The sequence below is a fragment of the Trachinotus anak genome, unplaced genomic scaffold, assembly GCF_046630095.1.
Source record: "Trachinotus anak isolate AG129_WGS33_773 ecotype Australia unplaced genomic scaffold, CSIRO_AGI_Tana_v1 ptg000001l, whole genome shotgun sequence".
NCBI lineage: Eukaryota > Metazoa > Chordata > Actinopteri > Carangiformes > Carangidae > Trachinotus > Trachinotus anak.
The window spans coordinates 3,808,511-3,832,662 of record NW_027273852.1 but is presented as its reverse complement, the minus strand read 5'-3'; the positions used below and the strand labels follow the sequence as shown (position 1 = coordinate 3,832,662).

The 24,152-nt window shown below is 40.4% G+C and overlaps 1 protein-coding gene across 1 annotated transcript in view; it reads left to right on the top strand.

Moving 5' to 3' along the window:
* The window catches only part of thsd7ba (thrombospondin, type I, domain containing 7Ba), a 158,525-nt gene that overhangs the window by 25,877 nt on the left and 108,496 nt on the right, over positions 1-24,152 (top strand). Inside the window, exons 2-3 of the mRNA XM_071497227.1 lie at positions 11,125-11,470; positions 14,490-14,666. Of these exons, the coding sequence (XP_071353328.1) occupies positions 14,507-14,666 (160 nt within the window). The 5' untranslated portion in view covers positions 11,125-11,470; positions 14,490-14,506. The remainder of the gene's footprint in view (positions 1-11,124; positions 11,471-14,489; positions 14,667-24,152) is intronic.

Below are 24,152 nucleotides of genomic sequence, written 5' to 3'. Positions count from 1 at the left end.
TTACTTTTTCGTGCTGGGTATTGCAGCTCTGAAGACAGTCAGCACCAGCAATCGCATAGCTGTTCATCTTGGTGCTCACACCACAAAGCACCATGAATTATCCTCCAAGCTTTACTCATGTTTGAGGATTTAAAAAGATTTCATGGATCATTGGCATGAGATCAGAGAGCCATTTTTATGAATCAGAGAATCACTATGCTATTGAACAAGGTTCAGCTATTGCAGGAATATTTTGGCTGTAACTGATTCTGTCTTGTCTCACTGGCATTAGGAGGCTCCTACTTCCGTAAAAGAGCCTTTGAATTCTGGGTTGTTCTTTGTGCAGGAGCCACAAAAGATTTATGCTGTGGTGTGGAGCCCTGGTTAGAGTCAAACTACAGATGTAGATTTTATATGTTTGTATAGATTCATGTCCCAGCTCAGGCTGTGTTGTTGCATATCCAGGTTGTTGTCATTTTCAAGTCCAGTCCATAACTATCTGTCAACAGGTGTAACCTGTAAGTTGTGCCATTGACCTTTGGTTCTCTACCAGAGGAGCTGTATTTTGAAGATTGACATCACTGCCAGATGGTACCTCAGCTACAAGCCCTTTCTTGCCTTTATTTGACATAAAGTCATGTTAAAACCCAAAGTCAGGTGAAGGTACAAAGCCTTACTTTTACATAAATCAACAAATACAGGATTTGGCAATCAGGCAGCACATAGCCTTTTTGCTAATTACTTAATGACTGAAATTCTGACATTTGATATGTCTATGGCTATGTAAAAATTAAAATTAATTAACTTAAATGTTATAAACGTTTATGTCTGACAGACAACTGATGTAAGAGACTGTCCTTCTTATTTTCAACTCATTTACCCAGTCATAACCAAATAAAGATATGTTGAGCCTCAGTGGAAGCAGTGTGGTAAAGCTGTCTAATGATCCCCTTTGTGTTCTAAACCTGCCATCACAATATCTGGGATCATTTTTGTAATTACAGATTATACCTTTCAGTTTTACATTCTGTCAGAAGTGTCTATCCTTTTTATCCTTTGGTTATAATAGAAACATATTTAAATCTGCATCACACCTATGGGACAAATCTGGTACAAATGAGGTATGAATCCTCTGGCTGGTTTAGAGATGTAATGCAATCATATAACACAGTTGCAGGCCGTGTCTTTAAAATAATCTACAGTTTGTTATTCTTAGGTAAGGATGGATAATGGATGTAACCAGAAGCCAGAAGATGTCACAGGTTTCCAACCCTGTAACATCACAGTAACTTGGTAAATCAATACGGACACGCTTGAAATAAAAGAAAGTTAATTTTGAAGTTGCATTTCCAATCAAAATCCAATCACTGATATAAAATTGATATTCCAGCATGATATTAAAATGTGACTGTATTAATGTGCCATTTTTGTTTGTTTCCTCACTAAAAATCCTTGATGTTCTGTGGTATTCTATTTCTGTCTTTCATGCTGTGACTTGGCAGCATGACAGATTCACTGGTTAAGAAAGAAAACCTTTCTTTGTGTTTCTTGTTTGCTTTGTACAAGTCTTTCCAGCAAACACAAAATATGCTATTTTTGTAACATACGGTGTGAAGAGGTACAGAGTGAAACATAAAATTGACTGACCTTATTTGGACCAAAATTGGGGTCTTTTAAGTCATAATCTAAGGTGGCCCCTAAGGGCATGCAAGGGTGAAAGAGCAAATATAAAGGGGAAAATGTTCCAAATCCATAAATGCAACAAATACAAAAACACATAAAAATGGGGAAAACACGCAACAAGAATAGCAACACCGGAAGTGCTGGACTCCAGTTGGCTGTATCACACCCTACCCCAGTGTTCATCCCCGTGGGTGAAGGGTCCACAAGGCAGTGGCTTCATGTACCTTACCTTTTCCAGGTAAGGTGCTGCAGAGCGTAGAGTCTGTCCAGGCCTTGGAACAGTGGACCAGCTCTTTACCCTTGCAGGAGTTTGAGCAGCCAGTCTACATGTGTTTTGTGGACTTAGAGAAGGCTTACGACTGTGTCCCCAAGGGGCCAACGTGGGGGGTACTGCTGGGGAGTATGGGGTACCTTGACTGTTGTTACAAACCATATCATCCCATATAACCAAAGTGAGAGCTATGTCTGTATTCTTGACACAAGTCAAACACATTTTCCGTGAGTGTTAGACTCGCCAACAAGGTGGACAAGATGTCTCTCATCTTTGACCTTGTTTGATTTTCATGGACAGGATCTCAAGGTGCAGCTAAGGTGAGGAGTGTGTTAAGTTTGGGAACCTCAGAATGGCGTCTCTGGTATCAAATATGATGTGGTTTTGTTTGCTTCATCTGAACGTGGATGAGAGTCAGCACCTCCAAGTCAGAGGCCACTACTCTCAATGGTGGATTGCTCACTTCAGTTTGGGTGTGATCTCAGTGAGTGTGGGTAAGAGCACAAGACTGACAGATGGATAGATGCAGCATTAGCAGTAATTTGGACCTTGTACCAGACAGTTGTGGTGAAGTGGGAGCTGAGCCAGAGGAAAAAGCTCAGATTTACCAGTCGATCTTTGTTCCAACCATTGCCTTTGGCCATGAGCTCTGGGTAGTGACCGAAAGAGTAAGAGTGTGTGTACAAGCGGCTAAAATGGAGTAGAGTTGCTGTTCCTTCACTTCTAAAGGAACCAGTTGAGTTTATTTGGGCATCTGATAAAGATGCATCCTGGGTGCCCTCCTTTGGGGGTTCTCTGGGCATGTCCATCTAGGAGAAGATCCTGGGGTAGACCCAGAACTTGCTAAAGGGGTTTTATATCCCTGGGAATGCCTCCAAATCCTCTGAGAGGGGCTGCAGAGCAAATGGAGCAAAATGGATGGATGGATGGATGGATTTTTGGAGGTGTGAGGACCAGCCTGCTGAGTACCATCAGCTGGTCTTCTCAGCAGCTTGCAGTCTGACTGCTGAGATGTCCGGTTGGTTGGTGTGTGGAGAGAATAGTCTTTGAGATAATTACTCCTTCACCGTCCCCAGAGCACTTCCAATGTAACAATTTTCTTTGCATGTTTTCCCTGTGCATGTGTTTACTATTTGTAGTATTTCTGGACTTGGAGCACTTTTCCCTGAATGTTTGGGCTTTCTCTTTTGTATGTGGTTTGTTCTAAGGGGCAATGGTACTGTGCTATACCATGACTGTGACTGAAAAGCTTCCATCCCAATGCACTCCAGCCTGTGAGCATAAGGGTCATGACACTAAAAAGCACTGTGTGTATTGATTTTGATAATGAAAATTGATGGTGAGAAAAAAAAAATCACTCTTATTCACTCTATTATGAGGGTTTTTTTCAAAATGACCGCAGCAAGGTCCTTTCTCTGAGGTTTATTCTTCTACAAACTCTCTAGTATCATGTTTTATGACTTCGAATGCAGTGCCACATAATAAAGATGTCAGTTTTTCTTCTCTGATCTCAAAATGCATCAAGGTGCTCACAGGTTCTTTGTAATATATATTTGTCTCCACCAGCCACCAAGAACATTTTATTAAACATAATTTTCTTTAAGATAAATCTAAAGCCATTATTTCTTTTGTCCACTTTACAATGGAATTACAGACATGCCTTATCTGTTACCCAGTTTTAAACACAAAAGAAAAGACTGACAGCTGCCTGTCAAACCTTTGTCCTTCACACATTGTTACTGGTGCAAGATAAAAATGGTCTGGTATAAAGAGAGTTGAAACCACTTCTGAGCTCCTCTGAACCACTTCCAAAATGTAAATTTCTATACATAATATTTGTTGACATCCATCCTTTTGAAAAGCTATGACATGATATTAGGATATTGTGTTCATATTCCAAACCAAATGATTATATATTACTTGAACACCTCCTTATGTCAACATAGGCACAAGATTGCTGTCCTTGTATTTGCTAAGATACAAGAATCCTCAGCTTGTAATGTTATAGTAGCTCATAGCTATGTGTTAACACATGAACCCCATTTGGACAATCTTTTTCTCTTTGTGAGAGTTTGGATTAAACCAACCCCCCCCCCCCCCCCCACCCCCATTTTAACCATGAATCTGAAATCAAATCTAAATCAATAATACAATAAATGGGAAGTGGCAGTTGTATATAATAGGAGGAGCCTCAGTTTTCACCTCAGACCAACTTTACATTTATTTGACAAAAAACAAACCACAGTAGCATGATTGGTCCATACTGCATATTTTCTTCCAGTAAAGGAAATTGGGTATGGCATGGTGACAAACCATTTAGTTGAAATTTCTATTTTAAAAAAATGAGAAAAGTATTGACAAAAAATTGGAAAGCTCCCTTAGCTCATTAGCATGCATGTGAGAAAATCCCTAACTTCAGTGCCTCAGTTTCCAGTCTTCTGACAAGTTGTGCACAGTGCAGGCTTCAGTATCCAATCATGAGTTAAATATCCCACGGATGGAATGTAAATCAGACTATCCTGCTCTGAACCACTAATCTGGTGAAAACTGATGCCACGTTGTTGAGGGCGAGTGCCACTTAATGTCAAACCTGAGTACACCTGTGTATCTTTTAGCCTAATAGTCTATTTTTTATTTATTTTTATTTTCTTTACATTTTTGCACATCTGCATCATGAAAGGTGATGTTGCTCTGGCTGTACAGGCAATAATCACTTGTATTACCCTGACACTAAGGAAAAATGTGAATCTGATAGTTAGGAGACAAGATCTGATGAAGATTAACAAAGGCCTTTCAGAAATGAGGTCTGAATGGATTTGTGGGCGTTATTCACACAGACCATCAAGGTAACTGCCACATAAATACCCTATAAAGTTACACAGTATAAGTACTATTCAGATTTTTTTTTCTTTGCAAAATCATTTTGTTCCTCACTTTTCATTGTTAAAAGGAGTCACTACAATATACAAAATACAGTTGAGTAATAGAACAGCATGACACCTCCACATTGGCATAAACACTAAAGAGGAAACAGATGGATAAGGTGACTCAAAAAGGCATGGACACACAAACATACAAAAAAGCTTCGGGCTATTCTGAAGTCATGAAGTAACAACAGTGAAACCATGATCATAATCAATCCACTGATTCTTGCAAATGAGATAAAGACATAGTGTGTGCTAAAGTGTGTGTATGGAACAGTGGAGCCTATCATCTAACAGGGAGAAATGAGCGATTTGGTGTATATGTTGCCATAATTCGAGAGCCTTCCCCCCTATCATCATTATGTTGCCATCATTTGCAGACTAATCTTCACAAATGATTGTGTATCCTTGTAAAGCCTGCGAGCAGTGGAGACAGTTTCTTTCACATGCTCACAGGCTCAACGAAGAGTCTAATTGCAGCTGCCAAAACATTGTCTGTGTACTCAATACTAGAGTAGGTACATACTCTCTTTCATACACTCTACAGAAACACCCATGGAGTGAGTGACAAATTGCATCCCATCATCTCTGTTTCCTACTCATCAGCCTTTTGTAGCACCAACACTTGTGAGGGACATCAGTTATCCTGCTGATGAGCTCACAGCGATGCCGTATTTACAGTGCACATGGATGCCTGTCAGATCTGGGTCAAACACTGTTTGTAAATAATAGAGTTTTTTCTTTCCTGGAGTACCTGACAGGTAGATTTTACTATAGCACCACAATTCATTCATGTAGGCTACCCCAGGATTTCTCATTGTTATTTTGAGCCTGCTGTCTATTGGTCTGTGATATAAACCAGACAAATGGGCCCTTAAGCAGTATTTTATGCAACATTTAAAATTAAGAAACCAGTGAAGGGAAGTGTAACAGCTGTCTTGAGACCAGTGAATTTCCCCTGTATCCTTACTTGCAAAGTCAACTGGATCAATATAAGGTTAAGGTTTAATCCGTGGAGCACCCATCAATCAATACAGGAAGTCACCCGTTTGAGTGCCTTTCCTCTACATGGAACCATAATTCCCAGTCACAGACTGTGGACCAGCCTCCTCATCTTCTCTCCTCTCCTCTCCTCTCTATCCATGGCTGCACTCAGATAATCCAGATGGCTAGAGACTCAGCATCAAGCCTCTCAGGCAGCTTTTCTCTATTGTCCTGAGCTCTTATCACTTGGCACAATTTTGGTGCCTCCTTAAAGCACAAAGCGCAACTTGTTTCCATTCATCCCTCAAAATGTGAACTTTGAGCTCTGACACAGTGGAGTTTACCCACTTTATGGATGAGACTTCAAAAGTCAAAATAAGTGTGTGTGTGTGTGTGTGTTCGTGTGTGATGTGTTAGGTGTGCGTTCATCCTAATGGTCAGTGGGAAGTTGTGTATTTGTGGGTACTTGTGGACAGGTGCTGTAAATGTCTGATTTTATAATATTACTGAATGAGGTGAAAACCGATGCATCCCTGATGTCTGGTACCACCTCTCCTACCCCACAGCTTTGGATTGATAACATCACACACGCATGTTGACTTTCAGCACATTAATAAACACAAGAGTTCATCGCATAGCAGTTGTCTCATTGTTTCAAATATGTAGACGACACAGTATGAGACAGAAACATAGCAGTGCGTGTCTGGGTTATTAGTGCTGCTGGCAGTGTTGATGGGTTTGGAAAGGTCATTGAGCAAAGTGAACATAATGGTGTGACATTTAAAACTGAGATCGGAGGAATGATAATGATAATGTTTTTGATAACTCAAAATACAAAACTGGTGTCTTGATGCATGAACTAATGCTTTGTCTTAGAATCTACAAAGAAATATTTATATATTTAGTCATAAGTTTTGTTTTCAAGCCCGAATTTGTTTTGTTTCAGCGTTTCTCGACTGTCAGTGCACCGGCTCCTGCTGGTTGACCTGCTATGGCTTCGTTGACGGACTTTCTATTTTCATACCTTTCCGACGTCTCGATTACGCCTTGATCTAAAAATATTTGACTCTGCCTTAAAGACTAAAATGTACACATCTATTATGCAAAGCCTGCTTTGAACTGGCATAGGTGAATTTGGTACATACAGAAATGTTCTTTTACATATGTTGTCACAGTGCAGCACCTATTGTATACCGACAATGAATAGATCAGCGTACTGTAGTCAGATGTATATGTGCAGAATACAATCAGTCACTTTTTTTTTTTTTTTTACAAAGAAAACTGCAGAAGCAACGTACAGTAGTCAAACTACAATACTGCATTACGTGCTCTCTTTCTCAAACATCACACACAGCCTCTTCTTTCTCCAACATTCTGGAACATTTTGACATTTTTTTTACACAACCCTAGATCACCATTCTCAAAAAGGAACAGACTTCACATCATCGCCACTTATCACAAGACTCAGGCTTTTAATTTCACCCATGATTCCCCTCTCCACCACATTTTTTCTCTCTGTATAATTGACTTTTTACAGGTTCCAGCCATCTCTGGTCATCTTCTGCAGGCTAGGCAGGTATCAACTCCTCCCCCACCCCACCCACACACATACAAAACACACCCACACAGAGAGATAAATGCACACAGCTCTCAGTACATTAACAGTTATTTTCCACAGGCACACTTGTGGCTTCAGGGTCCAGGTGTCTCTGGAACTGCTGACCCATGTTATCAGACTGCTTCAGCAACCAGGCCTCCTCAGAATTAATCCTGACGCCGTCACGCCACCCCACCCCTCCCCAACCCCCTCCTCACTCACTCTGATGACTCCCTCTCCAGGCGCCAATCCTCTCTGGATCCCCAGCAGTCGCGACTCAGACACGCTCACCTGCTTACCCCGGTCCCACGAGACGCTCTTATCAATTGAAAAGGGGAGACAGAGTGACCAGGATTACAGCCGGTGCTGCGTTAATTATAAGCTTTTTTAATGAAGGGGAGGTCGGGGCTGGGAGGCCAGGTGGAACAGCCACACAAAACAAAATCCGATTATCCAGAAATGGCTTGTTTCTCTTTCAAGCTCTCCATCCCTCTCATTCTGTCTTTTGTGGAATAATTTCCCAGCTCTGCTTCAGAAGGCAGGGACATTTGTTTTCGGTGTCTGTTTCTGCTCCAAATCCTTTTTTGCTCTATTTTGCAGATGTTGTCGCAGCTTCTCTAGAGGATGTGGTTACTTTACTTTGACTGGGGATGAACTACCTGAAACATAACCAATTAAAATTCACTGTAAGGAAGATTAGAGATGTCCTTTCACCTGAAGCAACTTAAGCCCTTTCCATTGTTTTCCTTGGAGACTTGGTTGAGTCTTATTGAGCATGTTCATACCAATAAAAAGAAAAACCCTTATCATTTTGCAGCTTTTGTTCTGCTATTGTTCTTGGCTAATTTGACATTCTGTGATACCCCTTTTCATGTGTTTAATAAATTATTTATGACGTGAGAAAAAATATTCAGTGAGAATTATCTGGCTAACAACACAATGCTCCGTAGCTTTGTTGCAGGCATCACATCAATTAATGTCATTTTCCTGCAAAGGCTAATGATTCACTTTGAACGGGGAACTGTGTGAGCGAGTAAATGGTGCATAAATATCGACGGTAGCTATGAAATTAAACACCTTTTAATGCCTAAAGCGGCTTTGATGCATGGAAGTGTTCTGTGTTAAACGTCAGGGTTGCTTAACATTGAACATCACTTTATCTCTTCGAAAATGTGCCTCTCTCTGACCGGTATTGTTTTGATAAACATGAGGCTGCAATCGATCACACGGAGCAGTGATTCTTATTCCGGATCAGATGAGTTTGAGTAACATGCAACACCGGCTTGTATATCAACACAGCTGTGGGCTCCAGCTTTGCCTGCTTTGATTCTTCCTTTCTAATCATTTACCAAGGAATACGGTAATTTTGATGTTTCAGGACTTGTGGATTGTGACTCAAATGAAAATACACTTAAGTGTACTGAAGTAAAGATTGCCTCTCTGTAATAGTATTTGATGTAACTAATTTGATTAGATTCTCTGCAGCTCGTCCATATTTAAACATCCTGGTGCCACACTTTTTGCCTTTTTCAAATTTACCCTGTCTGATCATATTTGCTTTGTAATTTATCACTGTAATTTAGCTATCTTCTAAAGCCAGCTAATTCAATGATTCAATTTCTAATTCGTTTTCACTAAGCATTCACAAGCTGAAAAAAAGAAAATCTCACAATATAGAGATTAAAAAGATTTAAGACCAACCCCACCCCCCTCCTGGTTTTGCCAGAAAAAGGATACTCAGGAATAGATGGATGGTATCATTTAACTGATCTTTGTGTGCTGAGGCTGGGTGGGCACTGCTGACTTAAAAGGTTCCCTCCTGCCATTATCACTGCTATGACCCTGTCAGCTTGCTTAACTAGCCATACTACTGCACCCCCAGCACATGGAGACAGGCAGAGAGAGCCTTAGCATGTGCAGTACCACAACGATAAACATGTGGCTGATTGAGTTCACAACCCTGGCTTCAGGAGCAACTGCTTGGACTGTCTGACTGTTTGAGGTGCTGGCAGAGTAGAGATACCCCTCTCTTTCAGATACAGCCACATACAACATCTTAACTGTCTGGGAAAGTGATTTCCAAGTTCTGGGAGCTTTGCAAAGCATACGGCCTGTTTCTGGTGATGAGTTGAGAGAGTTAAGGAAAGGTCTGAGTCTCTGAATGCTTCCAAGGTTTTCATGAAAAACTAAGTTCGTTTCGAGACACATTCATAAGATGTGAATGAAAATTCAAGGTCTCCTGTCTAATATCTTCTTTTTTTATATATATGTATATATGGTACATATATTATAAACTGTTCTTCTCTGATATCTTCATCTCCCAGAGTGATGCAGCATGGGAAGAAATATTAATTTTCACTTTGGTGAATTTTATACAGTTTTTCTTCATAATAGTAGGCGACAGGTTGTCATATTAGCGTTTGCTTAAAGTAAAAATCTAGGCTAGGCAAATATTTTGTCAGATCATTTCGTACCGACTTGCAAATATCTCAAACTTTTTCAATTTGCACAGGTTTAAAAAAACGAAGAAATGCTTTGCAAATGTTTAGCAACACTATAAAAACCTGAAAAAGTAGACAACAGTAATTACTGTATTATCAAATAGATGCAGAAATCCATGAGAGGAGGTAAAACAGCACCACACACACACACGCACACTTTGCCTGTAATAGAAGTCTAAAGTTGAAATTGAATAAAGATGAAATGAATTGTTTGTCCCTATCTGAAACTACATGTTCGCAATTGATTTTGCTTCATCCACCAGGAGCCCCTTTCCTCCATCCTATTTGCTGGCTTTTACTTAGTTAGTTGCCAGCTGTAGGGGGAGATGTGCAGCTCCAGAGAGAACCTAATTTGAGCCACAATGGAATGGAAAGGCAAAGTACTTAAAAGCCTTGGGAAATAAGGTCTGGGTCACTGGGAGCTGGGGTATTCAGGTGCGTTGCCAGGAAGGTCAATGAAGGAGCGGAGCTTAGAGCTGGGGCCGCTGAGGAAAGAGGTGGGGATGGATGAGAGACAAAGGTAAGAGGTGTTAATAGAATCAGAGTTTTCTCTGGATGAGCTCTCAGAACAGGCTTGGCTGGAGGGTTGACAGGTAATCACTGAATTTCATAGGAGAGGAAAACTCATGGACTGCACTCTTGTCTTTAGTATCACTGTCAGAATGTGACGCAGGCAATGACAAGTCATCACTATGAGCCCTGCAGTTTTATGTAAAATTCACAAACAACAACCAATGCTGTTCTAATACGATGCATAAGTGACGTTGCCCCTCCCCTTCACAACAGCAGCAAGTCTAAATTTGGGAAACACAATAATCCTTTTTTATATGCACAGAAACTTTCCCTGAGATTTTTTCCCCCTGAAGATGAATAGTAGAATGAATGCATCAGAACAGATGAATGGATTATAAATCACAGCAAAGTCGTACCTCTGGACCAGTGTGTGCTGATAGTGTATAAAATGAAAGGACACTGCCTGTAAGTCATGCATCTTTATGAATCCCGCCTGCATCTGCTCACTGCCATTCATTCCTTTTGTAGCTTTTGCAAACCTCTGCAATGCGAGATAGCAATTGATTGACATACAATCTTGACAGTGTCATTGCGTTAAGAGTCAGATTTTACTCTGCAGCAGTATCAGATGTTCACATCTGTGTCTCTTTCTTTTTGCTTCCTCTACCTCAGACCCTGTATCCCAGGCTGACTCCCGTGCTAACCCCACACGGATCATCAGTGGGTGGGTACTTGACTGAGACAGCGCCAGGGAGTTAATACCAGTCAGTGCCGCTGGAGGTGTGACACAGTCCCAGCCCTCCGCACATTGATTCACACAGGATTAAGCCACTGCATGATGCTCCAGGCGGAAGACCTGGCGCAGCTGATTTACCGTCCCTGTCAGGCTTAACGTCTTTGGAGGCCTCCTCTTCACTGCTGCTGTCTTCTGTGGGAAAAAAAAAAAAACTAGTGAAAAGCATCTGCCACTGCACCAACCAGATCACCCAAAGGGATGACTGGCAGTCGTCTTGCTCAGGTACAGTGTATATTGTAAATCATGCAGTGACAGCTACAGTGTATTTAAGTGTGCATGCTTACAATTTGGGTTTTTATTTATGACAAACAAACTAAAGGTAATGTATGGCTAAACCACAAAACCACACCATTACATTCTGCCTCCCCAAAGAGACACAACCTTGAGGAAATGATAAACACAGTACATTGTATGTTACAGAGCTGTCACCATCTGTTCAGCCAATTAAACTGGGATGTTGTCTTTCTTGCTGTTCTGAACAGAAAAAATGCACATAGTGTCAAAAGAATTCAGGAATAAAATGAAGATGGGCAGTAATACTCTTAAACATAAGTCTGTATAGTGACAGATGAATGCAGCTGCTCCCATAAGCCTGTGATCAAAGGAACACAAACAAAACTGTGTTTTGCGTTGCATCTCTGACAATGCTGTCACGGTCACTCCTGCCAATGGAAACATCTGCAAAAAATCAGCTTGTTTGGACGAGGATGGATTTCTGTTTTTATATTTCCAAACCCAATCAAAACCCATTACATGCACCACAAGGTGGAGAATATACTTGCAGCTGTGGTAACCTGAATGTAGCAGATGCAGTACACAAAGAAGAGCACAGGGATATGGGCAGGAATTTAAGCTGAGAATGTGAAGAGAGACTTAGCCGGTTGGCAACATAATTGCGTGGAAATCCAGGGAAGAGGGGAGCATCGCTGGTAAATGGGCTGGGATCAAATGCCTTTGTTTCCACTCCAGACAGAACTGGGTGTTTGGCTTATTTAAAGAGAGGACGGGGGATCTCTTGGTGATTGTTCAGAGCCTTGGCACACCAAATTAGCTTTTGACATTCATTTGGAAAGATCCAATCAAACATTAATTATTGTGACCACCTGTGAAAGGGAAGGCTGCAGAGTGTTGCTCATCTGTTCCCTTATGATAGCTGCAGGGTCCTCACTCTCTGAATCCAGCGAGTGAGCCCCAAACGAGGACCACAGGAGACAGAGGAGCAGATTGCATTCCATCAGATCGCGGAGTATCTAATAGGATGCACAGCAGCATCTGAGCCACGCTGCTGTTTGCCAGGATTTCTGTGGCCACTGAGAGCCTGGCATGGTTCCTTTGACCCAGATATTTAGCTGCTTAAGAGCTTTTCTTTTTTTCTTTTTTTTTTAAAGATTTTTGGGATGGCCTGTCTTCCTCCTCTGCTGGCAGCCACAGACTGGATGAGCACAAGCCTGAGCTGTGTGAACGCAATTGTCACTAAGTCTTCAAACTGATAGACTTGAAGGAAAGCAACCATTCATCTGACTTTTTGCAAACACAAGGAAAATCTCACAAGTCTGCATTTGTGTACTTTAAGAAAAAACCAATACTCGGATGCCTCTGGGTCATGCTTGTTTTCACTGCTTGTCTCACTTCAAGACCATGTTTTCCAATCAGTTGTGACATGTTCTGTCAGCCTATGGAGAGCACTGCTTGTCCCATGAATAGTCAAATTAGACTGGCTAGAGGGAGGATGTAATCTGGGTGCAGTCAGGTATGGCTTCCAGAGCAGTGCAGCCCGAGAGGTTGGCTAGTAATCAGCAGCCAGAGGTGTCTAATTGGCATATGGCTGCATAAGTGCCAGGCTACTCTGTTCATTCACCGAAACAGAATGCATGTTCTGGCCAACAAGTATGGGAGAAAAAAGGCAGCTTTATTAACAAACAGCATAGATTTTACTCCTAGTTGGTGAGTTGTTTAAAACAGAATATTCCACGCCTGTGCTTGTGTAGTGTGTGTGAAACCCGTACTGCAGATTGGTACTGAGGATAGATACAAACAAAAGTTGTATGTTGAAATGCCAAACCCTGAATTTGTGTTTAGAAGCTCTTCTGACAGAAAAGCGACCACACTTTTGACTATAGAGTAACACATCAAACTCATAGAAAAATTGGACAGTCCATCAGAAACTGGGCATCTGGCATCCAACTTCCGGGCACCAAGCCATCTCCACCCTTCCAATTCATTCTCATTAAACAGAATTTGCCCCCACCAAAACACAGTTAAAGCAGCAAAGTCAAAATTTAATTTCCCTGAATGAAATCAGGCAATACTAATTCAGCACTCGCCATGTGTAAATAATCTCAAATGTCTGCTCAGTAGTTAATCTCCCATCAGATACTATATGATAGTTATCAAGACAAAATGTGGTAAACCTACTGAATCGCAGTGATCTGCAACATAAAAAAAAAAAAGAAATTTGTTACAATTACAAATTTTGCATCGACTTCCGTGATTGCAGAATGACAAACTGCACAGAGCACCGTGTGGGATGATAAGACAATAATAACAAATCTCACAATACCCGAGTGCTACTGTGCAGCAAAATGTGTTTCTTGAAAATGAATTGCCGCAGTCCTGAGCACAAAACATCAGTCTCTCAAAGCATCAGGTGTTACAAATTCAATTCCATATTCATTAATTTTGCTGTTGATGCAACACAATTAGAGGCCAAGTGAATCCAGGACTAATCCCTAACACTCCTAGGACATGAATCACAGTAGCAGGAGATAGGAATAAATGAGCTGCAATAAAAAGGTACTAATACCATGTATTATTCCAAGCTTAAAGTCTTCCTTTCCTTCGATACATTTTTCCACAGCTACCCTGGGATGCTGAGATGCTCAAGCCTCTCTGACTAATTATTTTTGGTCTATGTGGGAGAAGAAGCAGGCATGGTATTACACTCCACTCTTATGACGGATTTAACAAAAAAAAAAAAAATAAATAATAAGAAGAAAAGAAATGGAGTGAAGCACTATGACAATATTCATATGTGAGACAGTGTGCTGCACTTTGGAAGGTGATTCTGAATGTCATGTTTCTGGGCTGGAGGTTTCAGTGGGACATGTCTTTAGCCTCAGTGTGTCTGCGACCTTCTCCACCTCTCCCATTTTCTAAGAGCTACACACAGTCTCTTCCTCTGGTTCCTGCAGCCCACCTCTCAATGAGCAAGTTACTGATGAATCCCATGTTCTCCCCACAGGAGTAAGAGAGGAAGCAATGGGCTGGACTATGATTCTAGAAGATGACTTTGGGGTCATTGCGTGGACACGGCGAGCTGGGAACTACCTCGGCCTCTTCCTCCTTTTGTCTCTCTTTTCTATTCCAGTCCAGTCAGACATTGTGTTTCCTAAGGACCAGCATTTCTCATGGAAAGCAGGTAAAATATTTAACTATTCTGCTTCGCTGTAAATGTGTGAATCACAATTCAAATTCTGAAACTCTAGGTCAAACAACTTTCATGTCTGGTACAAAATCATAGTAGCAGTAGTAATGATTATACATTTGTCAGGATTGCTTCATTAGTATTCTTTGAAATATTTTCATTTTTCTTACCGTCTAAATGAGAGGATTTAATAGAACAGACCTCTTTGACCCTGTTGAGGTGCATGCAGTTGGATATGCTGCATGTGTGAACACCCACACATTCACTCCAATATACAGACTGTCTACACACACCCGTGTCAGACAGTCATTACTGCTGTACTACACTGTGCGGTATTCATGTACATTCATTTTCGGTGTAACTATTTCTGTGGAAAAAGTAATCCCACTCATTCTAACACACATTGTTTGGGAGCATAAACCTCGCGCTACTGTAGGACATCATCAAGCCGTCAAGCCGGCACCGCTGGGCAGTTTGCATAACAATACCTTCTATCTGATGGATTATCAATCCCCTGCCCTGTGCAGACAAGCAGGGCTAGGACTTTTACCATAATAATGTGTACGCTGTGGTAATGTGAAACGGTTAATGAGACATTGTTGCACAGCAAATAATCATGTTATAGTATGTTCTGAGGTGGATTTATGGCTGCAGTTACAGCTGGTTGACATGGTTTCCATAAACAGCAAGCTGCACACTTCACTTGTGCTCTCCAGTGAATACTGAGTCTTAAAAAGCACACTATAGATTTTTCCAAGTTAAAGTAGCAAAAAACCAGATGCATCCATGCAGTATTTTTTATACAAACATCATATTTGTGAGTGAATCATTTGGAAAACTGTATTGAAAAATGATGCTCCCTTTATAAAGTAAATTTGAGGTAATCTCACGATTCATCCTCCACTCGCTTCACAAATTCAATTGAAAATGCATTTCCAAGGCAGCTTGAGGAGGAAAACATGGCCTTCCCTCACAAAAGCCCCACTTGCTGTGCGATTAGCACTTTCATTTCTCACTCTGCGGTTGGGTAATGACACTGCCCAAGTGATAAAGAGATTGATTAATTTCACTTGAAAGAGCGTATGTTCAAGAGGGATGTAACTGGGACACCAAGTGTGAGGATTTGACATCCTTGCAGGGCTAAGATAGCTTAGCAGGGAATGAAAATGACTTGAAAACAAGAAAAGAAATCCCAAAGTTAAGATGCCTCACCTCTGAATATATCCAAATGTCTGTTTGGCTCCAGGGAAACCTGAGGGACAAAACAATTGGTTTTGCAATCCTGTGAAGTGAAATCTAAAAACACAAGGACAGTCAGTTGTGCATCAAAATATGTCGTGTGATGAGGAAGTACTTGGTTTTGTTTGGTTTAAATGAGCAAACCCTCCTCAGGGCCACTCATCTGCCTCACATTGGCTGTCCACGCAGCAGCTCCAGGCTTCATGTCACGCGTCTGATTGTTCTGTTCATGTTGGCAAATATTGATTTAACTGCCCTGTGTCCACCACGGACATAATATATTTATACTTAATTTGGCTGACAAGCTCCTTTTTAATTTTGGACTTGTCAACCTAGGAAAGAATTGCTCTAAATTATGCTCAGCCACCCTATTGTGTGTTTGGTGTGTCTATCTAGGCCAGCAGCATTGTGGGGTAAATCTTTAGTGTGAGCCAGTTCCCAGAGCTGTGGCTAAGCTGGGTGTCTCTGGCCCAAACATAGAGCTGGAGTCATTTAAGCTCGACCTTCATCAGTGTCTTGGAGAACAGAACAGAGCTCTGAAAGGCTGCAGCTAATGAGACTGTTCTTTAACTCTTTAAAGTGCCCGTTCAAAGACAGTCCCTTACAAACAGCTATCCTTGCTGCAACCAGTTACACATTTACCATTAACTCACAGCACAGAGCATCGAAAAGATGATGAGATGGTAGTATGTGTTTGAAGGGCTGCGGTTCTAGGCTTTTTGCTCAAATACAGAAGGAAGCAATTAGTTCTCTGTGTATTACACTGCACAGCACAGCGGATGTCTGTGCGCTTTGACTAATTTGTTTTAAGTTGTTTTACTACTGTAGATTGCATATAACCATCCTGTGTGTAGGAGAAATTGATTTTAGAATATAATGGCAGGCAAGTGAACGTTCACATGCATATGGCTTTTACCTTTTAAGTGTGGTCTTTGAAATTCCAGGGATCATGTACAGCACAGTCCTGTTAGCTCCAGGGTGCTGATATCTAAAACAGAGCATTTAAATTGGATTTATTGTGGCTTCCTGAAGCATCTGCACTTAAACATGACAGCAAGAAACCGTGCTCATCCAGTGTCAGCTTTAGACCACTGAAGAAGTAAGATATTCTCTCATTTTCTTCTACTAACCTGCTAGACCCCGGCCCGTTTTGTCACTTTCCAATAGCGACTCACTGTAGCCTTTCATCTGCCCTGAATACGTAGAGATGTTCACAGGACATATTATAACCATTTGGCTTGTAAACGCAACAATGGCTAAAGCTCTTGTCAAGTGACAATCAGCACCACCTGCTCCTGGCAAAAAACTATGTTCTGCAGGAGAAAAAACGTACAAATAGCCTCTTGAAAATCCTTAAGTTCTAGGACTCACCTATCAGACGTTATTTATGTCTTTTTTACAGCTTACCAAACAGGAAAAGAGCTGCTTGATTCTTGGATACAAGTGAGAGTTCATCCCAGAGGAGACTGTAACATGCATCAAAGCTTGTTTTCTAAAAGAAAACAAACGAAAAAAAGTTTATCTTTTTCTTTTTTGACTGGGGAATCCAATTAGTTTGTGAAAGTAAGGTGTCTTTATTTCTGAGGAGATCAATTTTAACAATGCATTGGAGACTGTGTACAGTATTAAGAACAATGAGTACTATGACTACAGGAATACATTTGTGTTTGAGTTAGTCACTATGTATTTCCTCATTTAGGCTATCATGTTTCACAGCTATAGAAAATATTATTTTATGTGCCGTTGCCTCGAGTCCTCAGGAGAATTAAATAATTAAGTTGTCTACTGTTCATCTAAATTATGTGGGAACTTTTAGCTGTAAGAATCAGCTGAGGGGCAGTGATTTTCAGAAGATTGAGAAATCAATAAAGATTTTCCCTAATGAGAAGCATCTCAGCTCCTGCTGGATTATTCAAAGACCTTATGGGGCTGAAGCCCCAGGACCTGGTCTTACCCGAGGCCTTGCGACCGTAAGAAAAAATGAACTGATATGAGCGCTGAGTACAGTCAGGCAACATTTACATTTCATTTCAGGGTCCGAGTGTATTTATTTGCAACGTCCCCACACTGTTGCACCATCAAAGCTGAAATCAAACATCATTGCTGCAGTGTGCTTCTGTTGTTTCTGAAAAATAAGCTCAAAGGAGAGAGTGTGAGAGGATCGAGACTAGGAGGATTTCACATTTGATCAAATGGCACTGAATAATTTACAAGGCGCCTTTTTGCTTTATGACGACAGAGAAAAAAATCACATTAGGCAAATGCATTTTTCAGCCAGTTAGTCAGACAACATTTTGTTTTCCTCATACTAGTTTTCTCTGCTGCAAAGGTAAGCATACCACCTGCCAGTTGTTACTTTTAACATCAATCTTGTAGGCCATGAATCACAGAGCTCCTTCTTCTGCAGAGCAAGAATATATTGTTATAATAATTGTTATGCACAGAACTGGCCAGTATGTGTTCACTGAAATGTGAGACTTTGAACAGAGCAGCAGAGAGTAATGCAAACAATAAATCATATGTAAAGGTCCAATGTGAGCCGTGTGTAAAGAGCTTTCAAAGAAAAAGCGAAAAAGGTATTCGATATATATACCGAAAAGGTATATATGAAGTCAGAGAATGTTCTCATTCACTGCCTCAACCTGATTCATCACATGGAGCTGAATTCAGATTGGAGATGGCATGTCCAAACCCTAAAATGAGCACACACCTTTTCCTAACTGTGTGCACGGGTCTGAAGTTTACAAAGAACCCGTGGTTCACCTCAGAACACTCGCTCATTTAGACATTTCTGCATTAATCCGGCACTGGATTGAAAAGATCTTGACACAACTTTGAGGGGTGTTTCTTTTCATCTCCCTGCACTACTGTCCTAGTAATGCATTCCCTTTTCTGAGCTTTGCCATTGACATGTGCTACAAAGGCCATGTGCACAATGTAAGTAATATAAATTCACAAGCACATCATTTGTGTCTCTGTTTTGGCCTTCCAGCCACACTAAGCAGACATTTTTCACACCTCAAAAAGATTGTTCATGAACATGAGTCACTCAAAGGAAAGTTGTGGGCAGTGTGTGCAGGGACACACACACACACACACACACACACACACACACACACACACAGAAGCACAACCTTTTTATCAGTTTCCCCAGCAACAGATACCAATAGACAAAATACTTAAATAAATGTGATGTGAACTGTACAACAGTCCTGCAAAAATTACAGCCTGTAGATTAATTAATAATTAACAATTTAGGCAAGGGAATGCTTAAATGTTGCACAAGGTTTGCAAGTATTACAGAGGAAGGGAATAAGAAATATTTTGTAATCTTGTTCAACCTGCGGCGCTGAGCTCAGCATAAACAAGGCTAATGAAGAGACAGCGTCATCAGACCATAAACATCTGCTCCAATCCCAGATATGGGACGTCCCCGCTGGCTGTAAAAGGTACTTACCTGAAGAGCACTCCAGACATTAGAGACAGATTTGCTTTCCACTGGCATTTTCTCACTGTGAAGATTCACTTCTTTATTACACAAAGAACTTCCAGCTGTGGTTTCTGCTGTTGGAAACAGTTTGTGCCCTTGTTACGGGCAGAGGAACTGAATTCGATACTAACCACCATCATGGTTTGCATTGTTTTCATTTTTATGTAAACAAAAGACACACAAGTTTCCATCACATATGTTTTCTACTGCAAAACATAAAGGTCTTTTATTGAGTTTTACCTCTCAAACAGTGCTGTGTAGATCATATTTCTTCACACGTTGATTTAATATAACTCAGTTTTGTGCAGTGATTTTTGAAGTAGAAATTCATAAAACCTATATATATATATATATATATATATATATATATATATATATATGTGTGTGTGTGTGTATGTATATGTGTGTATATATATATAATGTGTATGTATATGTGTGTGTGTATATGTTTATATGTGCAGTCAACAACAAAAGAACAGTTGATCCCTCTACAATCCTGTATGATGTTTTTCAGTGTAGCCGACACATATCCTGCTCATTTATCCAGCTGTTCAGTCAACTTCATCCCCAATAAAGCCATATATCCAGACAACATAATCCAGGAAATGTGCAAGTAGCAAGCTTTTATCCAATGACTGTCAATGCTGGTGCTATAGTCTTTTACTGATATACTGCACTAATCCACTCTACGTTAGTTGTAGTAATAAATATACATGTGAATCTAAGGTTAATTTTTCCTTAGGTTTGTGTGTTTGCTTGCTCACATTTCAATCACTAAATCAGAAATGGCACTTGCTCCTGAATGGTTAGTTATGTAATGATTTCATTGATAATCATAATGTAAGCCTCCCAAGTTTCCTTTTCCTATAATGAACTAAATAGTTTTCCTGAGTGGACAAATAACACATTATATGACTACCACTAGAGTGTTAATTGCAGTAATCTTGCCTTGAGCTAAAATATAAATTATAGTGTTGTGGTATGTAGACTAAACACATCATTTCTACATCATTTGTAGAAATCACAATCAACCTACAGTAATTTCTCAGATCCAGCTGGAATAGCTAGAGGCTTTTATCTGATAGTGATACTGTATAATAGTGTTTACACACAATCATTCATCATTCACTCTGATTTTGTTTTTTCTAGAAAAACTGCAAAAACACTGAAAAATACAAAATGTGTTGGAGATGGAAAGTTAAACTTTCAAGTCTTCGTAATACATGTATTTATTTGAATGTAATCACAATGATGAATGCTGCCAGGTGTTTTGTCCTGTGGGCTCTGGTGTTGTCAGCAGCTTGTCAACAGCAGTGTCGTACCTGTCAGTGTGGGATTTCTCCTGCTGCATATGAAAGAGCATTACAGGTAAATAAGCAATGATTCACGCAGGGCAGAAAACTGCTGCTGCCACACTGCTCTCTGTGATGTCACAGCAAAGTGTAGCTGTCATCCAAAGCAGCAAAATGTAAAAGTCAACAAATTAACAAAGACAATTTTCAAGATCAAGATTGTACACTGAGTGACATTAGTAATATGTTTCATTATCTAACTGCTTTCATTGAAGTGGCAGATGAGCCACAACATGTATTTTAGACGTCAGCCACACAAACATCAGGCAGTTCCCTTTCATTAAGTCAGCTTCTCTCCAACTCAAGGGGTGAGAATATTATTTTGATGAAGGCGCTGGTTTGAGATCACGAATAATGGACATCAGACACACATCTGAAAAGAACAAATATTGAGTTAAATGATAAAAATCCCACCCAAAAGATTTTGCAGCACATCAAGGCAGCTGCAGGCCTCCCTCCTGAGCGAGCTCACTAGCCATGCATGTGTGCAGTCACCTGGGTTTTCCTTGGAATTACGTCAGACCAATACGGACTACTTAAATATGAACACAAGACTCCTGAGGAGTCTTTCATGCACCAGCTTTTACTTCGTCTCACATAACCATGTGTTGTGACTCACACTTGATTTAAATGTTTTCTCCCTGCCTTTTGTAAAGCCTTCAAGATGTTTCCCTTCTACTGGTTATACAGTATCAATTATGCAGTTTGGCATCACAACTCAGCACATTCTCGCAAAGGTGCACAAATGTTGTCTCATTAAAATCTGAAATAAAGAAATGTGGTTTGTTATCTGCCTCCTTTGGGGAGACTAAATTTAGAGCACTGGATCAGCCCGATCATGATCAAGGTGAATAAAACTCAAAATTGACTATTGACATGAAGTGGAAATATATTGCTCCAATTAGATATACTACATCTCAAGCTTCTTTGGTACCCAAACGTATCCACTGTGCATTTTTAAAACTGTGCCTTGTGTATACCATTGACAGGAAACAGTAACAATAAAATGAACGACAAACAGATGCTCGGCTTTGTCTCATTTAAATTTGATCAGCATTGAACGCAACAGATTTGTAACTGTGTTACTACGTATTCCAGCGATCAAAGCAACCTTGACAAAATTTAAAGTGTCTCTTCAAAAGCTCTTTTACATTGATTATGCAATTGAGATCTCATTTTGAACTCATGTCTCTCCCTCTGACTGGCAGGGAACTGATTGAGGTTGTCATAAAAGCTGGCGGCTAGTCTCATGAGAGCCACAAGGCAGGAGATTCCTCGCAGTCGGACCCTTAATCCCATGAGAATATTCTCACAGAAGAGTAAGCTTTCAGAGTGGCTCTCCTATCAGAAGTCTCTTTCAAGCAGTGCGGGGCCATCACACCACCCTTATACAAAATGTCCTATTTTTGGACAAATCTCCCACAGTTGATTTTTTTTTTCTTTAGAGACATGAGGGAGGAATAGGGAAAGATACAGAGCCATTACTAGTTTGTATCTGAAGAGGGCTGTAATTATGAAGAGTTCCTGTAGCTACTGAAATATGCAGCCTGGAGTGCCATTGTGTAACTGATGAGAATCAAAGATAGAAGGTCATCTCATTACTGAATGACTCCTGCAGCGTCAATTAATACTAATATTGAAATACATAAAAAGGCATCTCTGAGTGTGTGATTTTTGTCTGATTAACGTCCTGTGTGCAGACCAGATCCCTGACTAAATCACTCTTAAATTCATGACGACATTGTGATGGCTGTTGAAAAATTAAATGTAAACTTTTTATGTAACTGCATGTGCACTACCAATCAGCGTCTACACTAATTATAGCTGAAATAAAGTTTTAACTGAATCAACTTATTTAGAATGAGTTGTAGGAATACAGCGGTTCCTCACAAGTGAAAAGAAAAAGTCACAATACTGAAATTTGATTAGTCAACAACTTCAGCTCCTTTAATGCAAATGAAGTAAACCTGCTGACATGAGGCTCTTCTGTTCCACTGCTGCAAACCGGCTCAAGTGCAAAGATTTTAGTAAATCAGCAGGAAGGAAATCAGGCAGGAGCATGTCCTGTTCTTTGATGGTTTACTACATGTTGGGAGTATTGAGTTTTAAGACTGAAGTGAGTGACCTTGTAGGCTACTTTGCGTGCTATGCGTGTCTGTGTGAAGGTCAAGTAAAAGTAATTTGTCACTGTGCTGAATGAACGGACAAAGCGTCTGACATCCACTGCTGCACACTACAAAATAAATTAAACCTCAGTGTCACATAGCATTATTAATCTATCATTCTGCTCCTCATTTTTGTCTGGGTTCTTAATATACTCTATAAATGCTCTCTAGTGAGGAAGCTTCATTCTAATTCCCCCTTCATAAAAAAAAAAAGGCTATTTCCTGCTTTAACAAAACATGACACGCCTGTTGTAATTACAATAGTTTTAATGAGATGAACCCCTCTTTGCTTTAGAAAAACTGTAAGCCTGAAGGTCTCAGCCAGACTGAGTCAGTATGTGTTCAGGGAGAAGCTGCAGAATATACGGGAGGAGCGTAAACCTAAATGCTAAAAATGGTAAAAAAAAAACAGTTTTGTGTTCATCTTCTCCATGGTGCAGTTTCCTTGACAAGCTGCTCTCCATGCTGGAGTGCTCGTCTTTGTCAGCACAAGTGCTTATACCCCCTACCACAGACAGAGCTAGAAGTAAATAGGTTACCAACTGATAAGATTTCTCATTTCTTCGTGCGAGTTCTACTCTGTTTCCATCTCTATATCCTGCCTTGTTTGATAATTAATGACATGATATTTGGTGCCTGTGGTGGATGTTTCACTCCACTTAAAAGATCTCCTCAGAATTATAGAGGATGCGAACTCCTTACTGATGCACTACCCACAGCGAGAGCAAAAAGAAAATGTTAATAATGTTCTCTGTGTTTGAACAGCAGCCTCTACAGAGACCTGTTAAAATAGCCTTCTCTGTTTACTATGCATTTGACCCAGTGGGGAACACACTGGAGAGTGAGCGAGGTGAACCCAAATGGATTTTATTCTTACCTGAGAAATGCTCCCATATGAGTCATTTTCTGATTGCAGACTGTCTATCAACAGTGCTTGTTTTGTTTTACTCTTTGATCAACTGCTGTGCTGAAACAGGCTAGTCAAAACAGGATATAGAGAGGAGCAGAGGAGACAGACAGGGAAATTATCTTGAAAGTATTAATGTAGTAACCAATACAAAAAAAAACACATGTTTGAATTAAGACATATGCTCCATCTGACAGAAAATGTAGGAGTGAAAAACATGCATATATGGGATTTTGGCTATGCTCCAAGAAGCAGGTGTATGGACTTATCTGGATAACCCTGTGGCAATCTTGTCTTCAAGGAATTACATTCATATCATGCTAATGT